We start from the raw sequence: 17,104 nt of genomic DNA, 5'->3' as shown, positions 1-17,104 counted from the left end.
TTTTGTCATTTACATAAATGATTTGGATGCGAGCATAAGAGGTACAGTTAGTAAGTTTGCAGATGACACCAAAATTGGAGGTGTAGTGGACAGCGAAGAGGGTTACCTCAGATTACAACAGGATCTTAACCAGATGGGCCAATGGGCTGAGAAGTGGCAGATGGTGTTTAATTCAGATAAACCTGAGGTGCTGTATTTTGGGAAAGCAAATCTTAACAGGACTTATACACTTAATGGTAAGGTCCTAGGGAGTGTTGCTGAACAAAGAGACCTGGAGTGCAGGTTCATAACTCCTTGAAAGTGGAGTCGCAGGTAGATAGGATAATGAAGAAGGCGTTTGGTATGCTTTACTTTATTGGTCAGAGTATTGAGTACAACAGTTGGGATGTCATGTTGCGTCTATTCAGGACATTGGTTAGGCCACTGTTGGAATATTGCGTGCAATTCTGGTCTCCTTCCTATCAGAAAGATGTTGTGAAACTTGAAAGGGTTCAGAAAAGATTTACAAGAATGTTGCAAGGGTTGGAGGATTTGAGCTATTGGACAAGGCTTAACAGGCTGGGTCTGTTTTCCCTGGAGCATCGGAGGCTGAGGGGTGAACTTATAGAGCTTTACAAAATTATGAGGAGCATTGCTAGAATAAATAGGCAAAGTCTTTTCCCTGGGATTGGGGAGTCCAGAATTAGAAGACATAGGTTTAGGGTGAGAGGGGAAAGATATAAAAGAGACCTAAGGGGCAACCTTTTCACACAGAATGAGCTACCAGAGGAAGTGGTGGAGGCTGGTGCAATTGCAACATTTAAGAGGAATTTGGATGGGTGTATGAATAGAAGGGTTGGAGGGATATGGGCCGGATGCTGGCAGGTGGTACTGGTTTGGGTTGGTATATCTGGTCAGCTTGGACAGGTTGGACTGAAGGGTCTGTTTCCATGCTCTACATCTCTATGACTCTGAGATTCCCCCAGTTCTCTAACAGCTGGAAAAAAAAGATAGCATCTCAGAATTAGAGGAAGTTTGGGGTGGTAATAATATTTAACCAATTTCATCAACTCTTGGAAGGTTTTAGCATCTAGTCTCTCTGGGTAAGTTAAGACCCTTATAACCAAAAATGCTGCAGTTTAGTCAGAAGGATTACTTGTTACTTTTCATCTGCCCCAATGTCATTTGCCAGAAGAAATATCATATTCTTTCCACATACAGGGCCCAGTCTTCAACAGCAGGATCAAATTATAATAAGGGATGGGTTCAGGATATTAATAAGGGAGGTTCTCAGATCGGAAGAACAATGTATGGAATGTCAGCAGTTTTGTGGAGAGAAATCAGAGCTAATCTTTTGAGTCCAGTGACCCTTCTTCAGAGACCATGCTGAGTTTTTCTAGCAATTTCTGTTTTTGTTTCAGATCTTCAAATATGTGGAATCTGTTTGGAGCTCAAAAGCAGCAAGGGGCAACAAACATTGATTGGAATTAGTTACAGGTCACCAAGTAGCAATGACAGTGTAAAGCAAGGTATTAATCAGGAGATGAGAGAAGCATGTAGCCTGAGCAATGCAGTTGTCATACGTGACTTCAATCTGCATGCAGACTTGGTAAATGGAGCACTCAAGTTGTGGAAGACGAGCTTCTGGAATGTATGACAGTTGGGTTTCTAGAACAGTGCTTTGAAGAACTAACTAAAGTAGTTGCTATTTTAACTTTAGTGTTAAGTAATGAGAAAGAGCTAATAGAACAATCCTGTTGTAAATAAAGTTTTCGGACTGTATGCCTATTGCATTTACACAATGTTTGAAAATGATGTGGTTCATTTTGAAGCACGTGTGTTAAATTTGAATAAGGAGAATTCTGAAAGCTTGAGGTACAGTTGGCTGAAGTGGATTGGGAAACTGCATTAAAAGGCATGATGCTAAATAGACAATGGCTTATTTTTATAAATTATTACATGACTTACTGCAATGACACATTCCGTCATGATGCTAAAACACAACATTCTGTTAATCCTGGTTAACAAGGGAAGTTCAGGATTGTATGAGATTAAAAGAAAAGGTCAGATGTTGCCAGAAATAGTGGTATTTTGCAGAATTGCAGGTTTTGGGTGTATGGCAAAGGAAGATCAAGAAACTGATAAGATAAAGGAGAATAGAACATGAATGGAACCTAGCACAAACATTTAAAAATGGACGCTAAAAGCTTCAAAAGATGCATGAAAATAAAAACATTTCACTAAAGCAAATGTGAGTCTATTACAAGCAGAATCTGATGGGGAAGAAATAAGAAAAATCACAAAGAAGTTAAATGATTAATGAGTGTCTGGAGAACATGATGTGGAGGGGCTGGTGTTGGACTGGAGTGGACAAAATCAAAAATCACACGACACCAGGTTATAGTCCAACAGGTTTATTTGAAACCACAAGCTTTCAAAGCTACCACTCCTTCCTCAGGCAGTTCATGAGAAAGAATACATCAGGCACAGTCAGCATGGGTTTGCAAAAGGGAAATTGTGTTAGGGGTGTTATGAGTAGTGCAGATCAGACTGAGGCATTAAATGTGGTTTATTTGGACTTTCAGAAGGCTTTCAACACAGTCTCCCATAAGAGATTGATGTGTAAAATTAAAGTGCATATGATTAGGGATAATGAAATAAACAGGAAACTGGTTAGCAGACAGGAAACAAAGAGTAAGAATAAATGTGTCTTTTTTCTGAATAGCAGCCATTACAAGTGAGTTAACACACGGAACAGTATAAGGACTCCAGCTATTCATAATGTTAGTGATTTAGATAAGGGAACTAAATGTAATATCTCAGAATTTGCAGATGGTACAGTGCTGAGCTGTGACGCAGATGCAGAGATGTGGTGTGGGATTTGGACAGGCTGAGTGAGTGGGCAAAATGCATGGCAGATATAATATAATGTGAATGAATGTGAGTTTATCCACTTTGGTAGCAAAAATAAGGCGGCAGAATTCTACTTAAATGGTTGTAAATTGACAGAGGGGAATGTTTAATGTGACCTGAGTGTTCTCGTGCGCTAATCGCTATAAGTAAGCATGCGGGTGCAGCAGGCAAACTGTACCTTCGCATTCATAGTAAGCGGATTTGTGTACAGAAACAAGGGTGTCTTGCTGCAATTATACAGAGCATTGGTGAGGCCACACCTGGAATATTGTGTGTAGTTTTAGTCTCCTTATCTGAGGAAGGATGCTCTTACAAAAGAAGGAGTGCAGTAATGGTTTACCAAATTACAGACTGAAGGGCCTTTTCCTGTAACTGGTCCCTTCTTCACTCAAATTGATTCCTGGGATGGTAGGACTACACACGAGGAGAGATCGAGTCGGTCAGGATCGTATTCACTTGAGTTTAGAAGAATAAGGGGGAGTCTCATAGAAACCAATAAAATTTTAACAGAGATAGACAAGTTAGATGCCGGAAGGATGTTCCCGATGGTGGACAAGTTCTGACCAATGATCATAGTTTAAGGCAAGGATGGCATTGTGTCTCAGTGGTCAGCACTGCTGCCTCACAGTGCCAGGTTCAATTCTACCCTTGGGTGACTGTCTGTGTGGAGGTTGCACATTCTCCCTGTGTCTGTGGCTTTCCTCCAGGATGCCCTAGTTTCTTCGCCTAGTCCAAAGATGTGCAGGTTGGGTGGACTGGCCATGCTAAATTGCCCATAGTGTCCAGGGATGTGCAGGCTAGGTGAATTAGCCTGGGGATATTATTCAGTGATAGATTAATTATTTACTTACAGTCCCTTCGGCCCAACAAGTCCACACCGACCCTCCGAAGAGCAACCCACCCAGACCCAATCCCCTACACCTAACACTACGGGCAATTTAGCATGGGGAATTAAGTGATGGTAACACCATTAAATGTCAAGGGGCAGTGGTCAGATTGCCCCTTATCATTGATGGTCATAGCCTCGCCAGAAGGTTACTTACCACTAATCAGCCCAAATCTGAAAATCTGAGGAGTTGCGAGTGGTGCTGGATATTGCACAATCAGTGAATACCCTATTTCTGGCCTTATGATGGAGGGAAGAAAATTGATGAAGTAGCTGAAGATGGATGGGCCTCTGGGGAACTCCTGCAGAGATGTCCTGAGACTGAGATGGGCCAAGTGTCCTGGGCCCATCCATCTTCAGACCGTCAACAACCACAACCATTTTCCCACGTGTCAGATATGACTTAAACTACTGGGGAGTTTGTCCCCAATATTTCTTGATTCCAGTTTTGCTAAGAGCTGTCCCTCTCACTTCCAGAACTCAGCTCTATTGTCTATGCTTGAACCAGGCTGTTATAAGGTGGCCCTGGCAGAACACAAGCTGGTTGTCACTGAGCAGGTGCAGCTTGATAGCACTGCTGATGGCACCTTTCATCACTTTACTCATGATCAAGTGTAGAATGATGGGGCAGTAATTGACCAGGTTGGATTTGTCCTGCTTTTTTGTACCTGACATACCTGGGCACAATGTCAGGTAGATGCCAGTGTTGTAATTATACTGGAACACTTAGCTAGGGGAGCAGCAAGTTCTGGAGCACACACTTTCAGTACTAATGGTAGAACTTTGTCTAGGCCCCCATGCCTTTGCAGCATCCAGTGTTTCAATTCATTCCACCTGATATCAAGAAATGGTTGAAGTTGTATGAAGACTGGTATCTGGAATGCTGGGGACAACTGGAGGCTGTCAAGGTGGCTACACTTAAGACTGGAGATCGTTGCACAATCTTCAGTCTTATCTTTTGCACTGATGTGCTGGGTTCTTCCATCATTGAGAAAAGGCAAGAGGCTAATTAGGGATAGTCAGCATGGCTTTGACAGAGGGAGATGATTCCTAACAAACTTGTTAGTTTTTTTGAAAATGTGTGGGTGAGAAAAACTCAGTTGAAGTAGTTTATATGGAGTCAAAAAGTGTGGTGATGGAAAAGCACAGCCAGTCAGGCAGCATCCAAGGAGCAGAAGAGTTAAAGCTCTTCATCAGGAATGTATGCTCGAAACATCGGCTGTGCTTTTCCAGCACCACACGTTTTGACTCTGATCTCCAGCATCTGCAGTCCTCACAGTCTCCTAGTAGTTTATATAGACTTTAGCAAAGGTTTGACAAGGTCCTACATGGGAAACCATTGGAGAAGTTTAAGGCACAAGGAATTCAGGGAAACCTGGTGACATGGATCCAAAACTAGCTTAGTGATAGGACATAAAGGGTAATGGTAGAAAGCTGCTGGAGTAACTGGTAGCCAAAATCCAGCAAGGATCAGTGCTGGGATCCTTATTACTTGTTATGTGTGCAAATGGTGTGTCTGAAAATGTGGGGAGAACCTAAAGCAAATTTGCAGATGACACAAAGATGGTCAATAGACAATGCAAAGGTTAATAGTGATTGAGGTGTATAAGATTAATAGAGAGCAGCTGTTCCCCTTTGTTAAGGGAGCAATCACAAGGGGGCACAGTTTTATAGTGAGGGAGCATAGTTTTAAATGAGAGGTAGGAGGTTCAGAGAGGATTTGACATAAATATTTTTCATTAAAAAAGTGTGGGGAGAAATCAAGAATGCCCTGCCTGAGAAGATATTGGAAGCCAGAAATCTAACAACTTTGAAGAAAACTCTTTGGATGAGCACTTGAAATATCACAAACATTCAAGGATATGGGACAAGTTCAGGAAATTGGGATTAGAACATCATTGGAGGCAGTTATTGTCAGTGCAGACTTGATGGGCCAAAAGGCCTTTACTGCACTGGTTCATTCACTGTCTCCTCTTTTTCTGGCTGAGCATTTTTTCAGGTTGCTGCTAATCCCCCATTTACCTGACCACGGTCAAGTTGGTTTAGCAAGAGGTTGGAAAGTGTAGATTTACAAAAGTAGCCAGGTATCCTTGTTGATAAGCCACTGAAGGCTAACATGCAGATACAGCAAGCTGTTAGGATGCCTAATGGAATATTTGCCTTTATTAAAAGGGAATTTGAAGTAATAAATGTTTGCTTCAATGGCATAGGAACTTGTTTAGTCTGCGCCTGCAGTATTTTGAGCAGTGCTTGGTCCTAACTCAGCAAAGATATATTATTGCCATAAAGATTCTTCAGACTTGTTCCCAGAATGGTACTGCTGTCATTTGAAAAGAGATTGGGCAAACTGAGACTATTCCTAACAAAGTCAAAGACTGAAAGATGATCTCATTGAAAATTATAAAATACCTAAATGGTATAAACAGGGGCATATTTTACAAAAAAAGTGTGATGCACCTGAGTGAAGGGGTTTTTGTCTTAGAGGGGTTTTAACCCTTTGGAATTCTCTTCTACAGAGGGCTGGGAAGGCTCAGTGTTTGAGTATGTTTAAGGCAGTGGTCAATAGATTCTCTTTACCAGTAGTGTAGAGTTCAAGATGTTTGAAGGATAAAAAGTATTGAAAGAACAGGGCAGGGCCAAAGGGCTGAATGAAAGAACAGGGCAGGGCCAAAGGGCTGAATGATTTACTTGTATTTGTATGATCCTGTGCAACCAATGACACTCTGCATCAAAGGAAGCCTGCAGTTCTTATAACTTTTATGCTTGCTTCACACATTTACATCTCAAAAGGTGACGATAAGAAGCTGTAGCTCTATGCAGAGACAACCTGTGTTATGCCACAGAACGCTGTAAATGGAGTAGCTTGGTAAGACAGGTGCAGAAAGACACAAAGGCACAGTTGCCTTCACAATAACAGACAATGAGAGTCTTTGTTCTGCTGAGTTTGGAGTTGCAACCTCTTTAGTAAAGCACACGTCGGAACTAAATGGTCATTGCTAATGTTCAAGTTTGTGAAATGCTCCCATGTACCCTATTTAGATATGATCTTCCACTAAGAAACCTTCTTTTGCCTCCCCTGTAACAGTTTATCCTGGTCTTCATTTAGCCAGTCAGTCATTCTCAATACCAATTAGTGCATCCATATCTGGAAGCAAATGCTCTGCAAGAAACCGTCAATTCAGCAAATTCACTACAGCATTCCCATGTATTACTGAAGCTTTAACCAACTATGAAAAGCATCTATTGTGTGTGAAATTGTTGTAACAGCCTGAATAAACAAAAACTGTAGTGTGCGATGATTCCATTACACAGCACAGGTGGGAGCCTCCTCATGATTAATCCTGTATTTAGCTATGCAAGGTTGGAGACAGGATTGATTGGAGTATGGACTTCTAAAGTGGCAGGGCTGGCTTCAAATCAGTATTGCATGTTGATCTGATATCACAACTGGCCTATTTAACAAGCTGTCAGTGTAAGCTCCTTTACAAAGGCAGTGCCAGTAGCAGTGAGCATGCACACTACAGATTCCTTTCTTGATTCTTAAATTGGGAATGGTAGCATCAAGCCAATTTTGCCACTGTAGTTTCAGCTGTGATCATGTGAATTTCAGAACTTTAATAACTGTTCATAGATTTGAAAGCAGCAATACCTCTGTCAAAGGGACAAACATGAGCTGTTACATAGAGACCGAAAACAATTAGTCATGCCTAGGAAAAGGAGTCAAAGCTACATGAACAAACTGTTAACAACTGCTTGATAAAAGGCTGCTTTGTGCCTCAAGGACAACTGATTAAGTCCTTTAAGTTCTTAAGGATAAATCACAGGATAGTGTTGTGTCTGTTTGAAAATTTAGCTATGTAACAAGGAACAGAGGAGTTACTCTGATAAAAGGAAGCATGCTGCAGACTCAAGGGTTCTAGAGGAGTAAATCAACATTTTGGAATCAAAGGACTCTAAAGATTTGATACTATCACATGATGGACCCGAAGGCCAAAAATCTGCATAAGAATCTAACACTGGAACAACTCAGCAAAGAACTTCAACCATTGAACCCTGGGCATTTCCAGAGACAGATATGATGGTGAATCATTTCACTGTTTATGGCATTATAGCCCAGTTGTGAGGCTTAACTTGCTTATTTGAGTGACTTTTATCGCATGTAGTAACCAAAATAAAGTTTAAATGTTGTTTCAGCACTTGATTGTCAGATTCTTTAGTAAGTAGCCAGTTTAAAGAGGGGACTTGTGATGATTTACTCACAACACAAATATTAATTTGAAGAAATTTCAATTCATCCAGGAATAGATGTCAGACAGGCAATGTTGTAACACAGTGGAGGATTGAGAGAGATGGTCAACTGTTAATCCAGGAAACAACTTTCTACACTTGGAATGCATAATATAAAGATTAATATATTTACTACTAATGACAGTAAATTTAATAGCTAAAAAATCATGTAAACAGACAACTGTACTGGAATTGCTCACATTTAGTTCTACTTCCATCTAATCATAAACTTTACTACAGGATAAAAGTGATAGAATAAACTCATTAGATTAGATTCCCTAGTGTGTAAACAGGTCCTTTGGTCCAACAACATCAACCCTCTGAAGAGTAACCCACCCAGACCCATTTCCCTCTGACTAATGCACAATGGGCAATTTAGCACAGCCAATTCACCTTTGGACTGTGGGAGAAAACCCACGCAGACAGGGAGAGAATTTGCAAACTCCACACAGACAGTTGCCTGAGACTGGAATCCAACCTGGGACCCTGGAGCTGTGAGGCATCAGTGCTAACCACTGTGTCACCGTGCTGCCCACTCATGTTAACTTATATCTGTTGATTTTCATATACCCTCCTTGACTGAGAAATGTCAAATGAAAAAAAGTCAACTAGTACAAAACTGCCATGTGACAAGAGTCTCAAAATTGCCTCTTTTAGTATATAGGTCAGCAAAGAAAGATTTATTAAGTATCAAAGTTTGAAGGACACATTTCAATCATTATGCAGTTTCAAGACTCCAGTACACATTATTCAATACTCAGAAAAGGTATCCACTTGTAAAATGTAGTGATTTTAATCAATACTAGAAGCATACAATTTAATATGTAACTTAATAATAGTCATAAGTGCAACACAATATGCTGTGGTCAACATTCAATACTAGTTCAACAGTGGCAGTGTCATTGGATTGATTAGTACTCCGGCTAGATTCCAGCCTTGGGTGACTGTGTGGAGTTTGCACATTCTTCCAATATCTGTGTGAGTCTCCTCCAGATGCTTCAGTTTCCTCCCACAGCCCAAAGATGTGCAGGTTGGTGGATTAGCCATGAGAAAATGCAAGGTTACAAGGATAGGGTGGATCGAGGTGGATCCTCTGAGGGTCAGTGTGGACTTGATGGGCTGAATGGCTGCTTCCCCACTGTAGGGATTATATGATTCTTTAGCATGGCATTCTGGATTAATAGTTAATGTTAAAAGGGACATGGACCTAAATCCCAAAGTGGCTGATAACGAAATTTGAATTTAACAACATTTGGAATGAAAAGCTAGTCTTATGGTGACCATGTAATCAATCACTATCAATTGTCATATAAACCTGTTTGGTTTGTTAATATCCTTCAGGTAAGGATCTGACATCCTTATCCAGTCAGGCTTATGGGACCCTAAACTCTTAGCAATGTGGTTGACTCTGAAATGACTAGCAAATGCTGGCTTGCCAGAGATGTCCACCTCCCATGCAAAAAAAAAGGTACTGGTATTCCCCTATTTTAAGCCCTTTCTAGTTGTGTCTTTGTTTCAGCAGGGTTTGTAAATTAGTGACATTCTCCAAACAGCACTGCCTCCATTCCAGTTTGTGGATTTTGCATACTGTCTATGTAAATAAACTTGTACTTTGTCCAAACCTCCAATTCGCTGACTCTCCCAATCTCTCCCATTCCTGATGAAGGGCTTTTGCCCAAAATGTCGATATTCCTGCTCCTCGGATGCTGCCTGCCCTACTGTGCACTTTTGCAGCACCACAGCCTTGACTGTGATCTTCAGCATCTGCAGTACTCACTTTCGCCCAATCTCTGACTATCCCAATCTTCTCGCTCATTCTGAAAACCATAAAACTCCTCTGCCTCTCTACCAACTCTTCCACTTGCCACCATTTTTACTCCCTGTCCTGATTATTCCATTTCCTTTCCTCACTCTCCAGCTTGACATCCCCATCTAAACCCTTCCACATACTGCCACTATTACACTCTTCCTGCTTATTAACACTATCCAGTATTCCCACTTGCTACCTCTATCCTGACCTTCTCACACTCAGCACCTATCCAAAAACAACAACTCCTGCTCATTGTCCCACCTACTGCGCCTATTCCAAATATTGATACTGCTGCTTGTATTTCTGACTGCTCATAGCAAGGATTCAGGAGGGTAGTAAGCAAGAAGCAGCAAGAGTCCTTGAGAGGAAAGCATCATTTGGGAGGTGAGCTGTGGGGCGAGGCAACAAGTTGTAGGCAGGGGGGGGGGGGGGGGGGGGAGGAAAGAGTGGTGGGTAAGTGGTAGGTAGAAAGAGCAAAACTCTTACCAACTCTTAAGAGAACTTTTGGGCCAGCTAGGTTCAATGCAGCCAAAAGATTTCTAATGCTACAATTAGTCAGGAATCTAGTTCATCCTTGGTCTATGTTTGAAGGGAAGAAGTGATATTTCTTTCAGATGTTTTATTTTGCATACTGTCTTTGTAGGAATAAGTGATAAAAGCTGTACAATAACAAGTTACCAAGACATTTCATTTAATTTGCTTTAATAAGTTACCACAGTAGTCAATTATTGAGTATTTTAAAACTATTAAAGGAGAATCGACGTTTCGGGCATAAGCCCTTCCTGAAGAAGGGCTTATGCCCGAAACGTCGATTCTCCTGTTCCCTGGATGCTGCCTGACCTGCTGTGCTTTTCCAGCAACACATTTTCAGCTCTGATCTCCAGCATCTGCAGACCTCACTTTCTCCTCAAAACTATTAAAGCCCAAGTATTTTGATTTGGTGAAAATTGATCATTTTTGCAAAGACTAAAGTGACCAGTTATCTTTTGGTATCAATATTAGCCTAATTACAGTTGAGTCAGCAATCATGGCAAAGAGTCTGTTCTGCTGATGCATAGATGACTGGTAGCTTCATTTTTATAAAAAAAAACATGAAATATAGGCTGCAGGGTAACAATTACTTGAGTCAGTGGGTACTGGTTTCAAGCCCCAGAGACAGCACAAAACAAGGCAAACTCCAGTGCAGTACTGAGACACTGCTGGACTGTTGCGGGCAGTTTCTTCTGGATGTAATGAAAAACAGAGTTCCCAGCAACCTGCTGTGATGCAACTAAACCCATACCACAGGACTTCTAAATAACAGTTGAGTTTTCCCAATGTGCAGACCAAATTTATTATTAAAACTGCATTGTTAAAACAGTTTAATTGGACATTGCAGTTTACAGAACATTACAAGCATTCTGAGTTTGGCAGAGTATTCCCACGTGACAACAGTAACCATGATTCAAAAGTAATTCATTGGCCATGAAATGTTTTGGGTGTGAAAAATGCTGTTTAAAGTTAGTTCTTACCAGCTGTGCTTGGGTCAGGTATTTCTTCCACCAAAGATAAGGCTGCATGGATGGAATGGTGGATAGGCCATAATAGGAGTACATTAATACATGGATAAAACTGTTCAGTGTTGGACCAAAGAAACCTGTAATGAAACAAAGCCAGAGGCAGAGTAACCATATACAAGTGTAGCAATAAAAACAGAAGTTGCTGGATCTAGATCAGCAGATCTGGCAGCATCTGTGAAGAGAAATCAGAGTTAATGTTTCAGGTCTGATGACCCTTCCTCAAAATTAATGGAAGCTAGGAAAAGTATAGTAATGCTGTTTGAACAGTTTATGTACAATTTCAACTTAATTTGCATTACATCATGTCCTAAGTACTGCACGTGAGAAAATGGACATCAAGCAAATGGATGAAAGAATTGAACAATCAAAAGCTTTTTGAATGCGATTAGTTTTAAAGAAGGATTTTAAAAAACAGATAGAGAAGCATTAGATATACAAGTCATTCGGTTATAACATACGTTTTGTCAACATGAATTCACTGTAATGTGATTGACGAAGTGGCTGGATTGCAATTACAGCACCAACACTGTTTCTAAACCACTACTTTTTCTCTAACGCAGGGTTGCACAAGAACACAATCTTTGCATTATAGAGGAACTAACTGTATGGAGAAATTGAGTGGAAGGTTTTGGCAGTTGAAGGCCATCTGCTACTAGTAGTGAGGAAAAACAGAATCACATAACACATTAAAAGGTCACAGCCCACCAAGTCTGTGCCAGCTTTTGAAAAGGCTATTCATTCCCCAACACTTCTGCAGTTCCTTCCTCATTTTCTTTCTTCCCTTTGAAGGTTACTATTAAACTTTCCTCTGCATCCTTTTAGGTAAGCATTTCTGATTTGTGTCACATTCACGTAGAATGATGTGGTCTGTAATGAGAGATGTGACAGAATCACATGAGAAATCTAGTGAGACCTACCTTGACACCAGGAGCAACTTGCTGATTCCTTTAACTGGGTTCCAAGTGTTGAGACCAAATTCTCACTAAGCAGTAGCAAGTTGACTATTAAGAGGAATAATGCTGGTTAATGACCACAGCTCTGCATCTGACCTCAATAATTTCTTTCCTAACCTACCAGCCATGCTAAGCAAACTAGATATTTGGAATTTGTCTTGGAATTTAGAGTATGAGCATGGATGTACCGAACAACTCAAGCGGTTGCTACCCAGAGAACCTCCATGTTGAACACCAGGCACCACCATCTTGGGGTGCACTCTCCAGGTAACAGCCCCTTACATTTCTCATCCACAGGTATTAGCATCCAATGTGTGCCAGCTTCTTGGGCAACTGTCTGTGTAGGGTCTGTACATTCTCCCCTTAGGTTTCCTCCAGGTGCTCTGGTTTCCTCCCATAGTTCAAAGATGTGCAAGTGAGGTGGATTTGCCATGCTTTTAGAAGAAAAATGCACCTAGTGTCCAAGGATGTGCAGGTTAGGTAGGCTAGCCATGATAAACCCTATATAGAGTTACAGGGATGGGATAGGTCTAGTTGCAATGCTGTTCAGAAGGTCAGTGCAGATTCAATGCATCAAATGGCCCCTTTCTGCACTGTAGGGATTCTATGATTCTATGAGATGTGAAAGAATAGATTAAAACATTCAAAATCAATTTCTGATAGAAATAATTCGAAAGAATCCCATGTGAAATTCATTGAGCAACCTAAACCACCCCAGGAAGTCTGATTTATAATGACTGTAGAGTGTTAAATTAGTATTGCATATCAGTTTTACATGGAGGAGGACGCAAGTTCAGAATTCAAGAAGATGGACTGTGAAGTTTTTTTGTGCAATTGATGCAAGCAGCAAGGTGGTATTGGAGCTTTGTGGCTTTAAAAGTGGATAAATTCCCAGAATTACATCTCAGGTTGCTATGGGAGAGGAGGGAGTAAATTACAGGGTCCTGATCCAAATTTCTAACTTGACTCTGGCCTCCCCTTGACCTGTCTGGGAAACAGATAGTGTGGTTTCACTTTACAGTAAAGGGTGCTGGAGATAGACTGGGGAACTATAGACCAGTGCGCCTAGCGTCAGTCAGGTAACTAGTGGAAAAAGTGGTGAAGGAACAAATTTACCTCCATTTAGAGGGGCTAAGTTTGATCAGGGACAGTCAGCATAGCTTTGTCAAATTGTAGTCATGCTTCTGATGGAACCTGGTGGAATATCTTGAGGAGCTGACCAAGTGTTTAAATGAGGGTAATACAATTGATATAATTTATATGGATTGCAGCAAAGCCTTTGACAAAGTACCACAAATGGAAACTGACAAGGTAAAAGCTTCCAGGGATCCAGGGTAACTTGGCAAGTTGGATCCAAAATTTGTTTAGTTACTGGTGGTGGTAGAAGGTTGGTTTGTTTGGACCAGTACAGAACCTTGGTTAGTTACTGTGTGGTACTTCTGGTCACCACACTCTAGGAAGGATGTGATTGCGCTGAAGGTGGTATAGAGGAGATTCACCAGGATGTCGCCTGGACTGCGGTATTTCTGCTATGAAGTTCAGCATGTTATCTTTGGAGCAGAATTGGTTGAGGGGGACCAAATTGGGATGTATAAGCTTGAGATGTATGCACAGGATGAATAGTTGAAATGTCAATAACGGTGGGGCATATGTTAAAGTGAAAGGCAGGAGGTTTACAGTGGATTTGAAGAAACATATTCACTCAGAGTAGTGGGTATCTAGAATGAAATTCTTGGGAAGATAGTTGAGGCAGGAAACCTCAAATATTGTAAATTACTGAGATGAGTGTCATAATATCCATGGCTATAGACTAGTGCAGTAAAGTCGGCTTAATGAAGGCAATAATAATTTGTGTGGAATGACTCAAATGGGCCAAGTCACGGTGTAATTCTATAACTTACATTGCTTAGTATTTCCCTTTTCTATGCTGTGAATTCTACAGTTACAAAGTGGTCCAGCTCTACTTCAATGGTATACAACCATTCAGCACTTGAAGCAGCTGACGACTTGTTCCTTAAATCTAGTACTGTTACCTGGGTAAAGAAGAATCTCCTATCAAATGACTGAATTCCGCTATACCCCTCCCTGACTTAATTGAAATAATCCACTAATGTGAACAAACTCAAGCTACTTAATTCTTTGAAAAATCCATGGAAGCACTGAATTTCTAAAAAGAAAACCAGCCTCTCAGTAACTGATTTATTTCAAGTTAAATATTTTTGTGGTCTTCTGAAGAAATGGTGTGGGACTAGAGGATGTGTTGGTGTTCACAAGTGACAGGAATGATGTGGGTATAGAAATCAGAGAGAAGGACTTTAAAGAAATTAGCAGAGAGAGATTCTGAGAGGTTTGGTAGGATTAGAAGGAAATACATTGAAATGAATGCCTGACATGTTGAGTGAGGCAATGGTGGAAATAACAGGGGCACTGGCAATAATTTTCAATTTCTCCCTGGCCAGAGGAGAGGTGCCAAAGGACTACAGGATAGCTGATGTGGTGCCATTATTCAAGAAAGAAGCAGGGAATAAACCAGGAAACTACATGGCAGTTTGTTTAATCTCAGTGTTGGAGAAACTACGTGAAGCAATTCTGAGAATTAATCTGCATTGAGACCCTGGCTAAAGTCTCACATGATCCAGAGGTACATGGATAGTTGATAAAAAAATGTTTTGGGAGAGGCAGGTATTAATCAAGAACAGTCAATATATTACTAATAGCAAAGGTAAGAGCTCATGTGATTTGGCTAATTGGATGCAGAATTTGCTGACTGACAGATGGGTTGAAGGGCTGATCAGTGGTAGATGGTGATGCACTTGGGCAGGAAAAATAAGGCAAGAGAACATCATGATTTGGAGATGCCGGTGTTGGACTGGGGTGTACAAAGTTAAAAATCACAACACCAGGTTATAGTCCAACAGGTTTAATTGGAAGCACTAGCTTTCGGAGCAACGCACCATCAGGTGGTTGTTGAGGATACTATTGTAAGACAATTTATAGCAAAAGTTTACAGTGCGATGTAACTGAAATTATACATTGAAAATTACCTTGATTGTCTGTTGAGTCTTTCATCTATTCAAATACCATGATAGTTTCACTTCTTTCATATGTAAATCACAAAGCTTTTTTTTTAAAAAGAAGTTACATTCTCAGGTTAACTGTAACAATTGGTGTCAGCCAGATAATGTTGAAGGTGTTAGCGCCCCCCCCCCCCGGTTTTCTCTGTCTGTGCCATAATGTTTAGACTGATATATTATAATAAAGTAGAATACTGGGAAGCACAGAAGATGTGAGAGACTGGTGTGTATCTCCACTGTTCCCTTAACATAATGGGGAATTGGATAAAGTTGTTATGAAAACATTTGGGATACTTGCCTTTATTCGCCAAGGCACAGTTTTTCCGAGAAGGGAAGAGATGCTGGAATTGTATTAAAGCATGGTTAGGCTAAACCTAGCGTGCTGTGCACAATTCTAGAATCCAATTTAAAAGGAGGGATGTAATTGCACAAGGGTCAGTGCAAAGGAGATTTCCCAGATTATTGCCTGGACTGGAGAGTTTCATTGTTAAACTGGAGGGTGCAGAGAAGATTTAAGGATGTTGCTGGAACTGGAGGATTTGAGCTATAGGGAAGAGGCTTAATAAGCTGGGGCATTTTTACCCGGGAATGGAGGCTGAGGGGTGTCCTTGTAGAGGTTTAGAAAATCATGACTGGTATGGATAGGGTGAATAGCCAAGGTCATTTTCCTAGATTGGGGGTAGTTCAAAACTAGAGGCCAAACTCAAGGAGAGAGGGGAAAGACTTTCCTTTTTAAAAAAGACCAGAGGGGTAACTTTTTCATGTGGTGAGTGTGTGCTGCAGAGCGAGTATGATAACATTTAAAAAGGCATTTGGACGGGAACATAGAACAATACAGCACAGACAGACCCTTCAGCCCACGATGTTGTGCCGAACATTTGTCCTAGCTTAAGCACCTATCCAATTGCCGCTTAAAGGTCTCCAATGAATCTGACTCTGCCACTCCCACAGGCAGCGCATTCCATGCCCTCGCCACTCTCTTTGGTAAAGAACCTTCCACCCTTCACCTTAAATTTTTGTCCCCTTGTAACACTATTGTACCCGGGGAAAAAGTTTCTGACTGTCTATTCTATCTATTCCCCTGATCATCTTATAAACCTGTATCAAGTCACCCCTCATCCTTCACCGTTCCAATGAGAAAAGGCCTAGCACACTCAACCTATCCTCGTACAACCTATTCTCCATTCCAGGCAACATCCTGGTAAATCTCCTCTGCACCCTCTCCAAAGCTTCCACATCTTTCCTAAAATGAGGCAACCAGAACTGCACACAGTACTCCAAATGTGGCCTAACCAAAGTCCTGTAGAGCTGCAACATCACCTCACAACTCTGGAATTCAATCCCTCTGCTAATGAACGCTAATACACCATAGGCCGTCTTACAAGCTCTATCCACCTGAGTGGCAACTTTCAAAGATCTATGAACATAGACCCCAAGATCCCTCTGCTCCTCCACCTCACTAAGAACCCGACCGTTAACCCTGTATTCGCAATTCTTATTTGACTTTCGAAAATGGACAACCTCACACTTGGCAGGGTTGAACTCCATCTGCCACTCCTCAGCCCAGCTCTGCATCATATCTAAGTCCCTTTGCAGCCGACAACAGCCCTCCACACTATCCACAACTCCACCAATCTTCATAT

General features: G+C 41.2%; 1 protein-coding gene across 2 annotated transcripts in view; it reads right to left on the bottom strand.

Annotated features, from left to right (window-relative positions):
- elovl2 (ELOVL fatty acid elongase 2) overlaps positions 1 to 17,104 on the bottom strand; it is a 196,576-nt gene that overhangs the window by 24,517 nt on the left and 154,955 nt on the right. For both annotated transcript variants that reach the window (XM_043719004.1, XM_043719003.1), the window contains exon 6: positions 11,387 to 11,511. In XM_043719004.1, the coding sequence (XP_043574939.1) occupies positions 11,387 to 11,511 (125 nt within the window). The remainder of the gene's footprint in view (positions 1 to 11,386; positions 11,512 to 17,104) is intronic.

This window comes from Chiloscyllium plagiosum, chromosome 29 (assembly GCF_004010195.1).
Source record: "Chiloscyllium plagiosum isolate BGI_BamShark_2017 chromosome 29, ASM401019v2, whole genome shotgun sequence".
NCBI lineage: Eukaryota > Metazoa > Chordata > Chondrichthyes > Orectolobiformes > Hemiscylliidae > Chiloscyllium > Chiloscyllium plagiosum.
The sequence above is the reverse complement of the archived record's forward strand: the minus strand, read 5'-3'. Positions and strand labels throughout refer to the sequence as shown.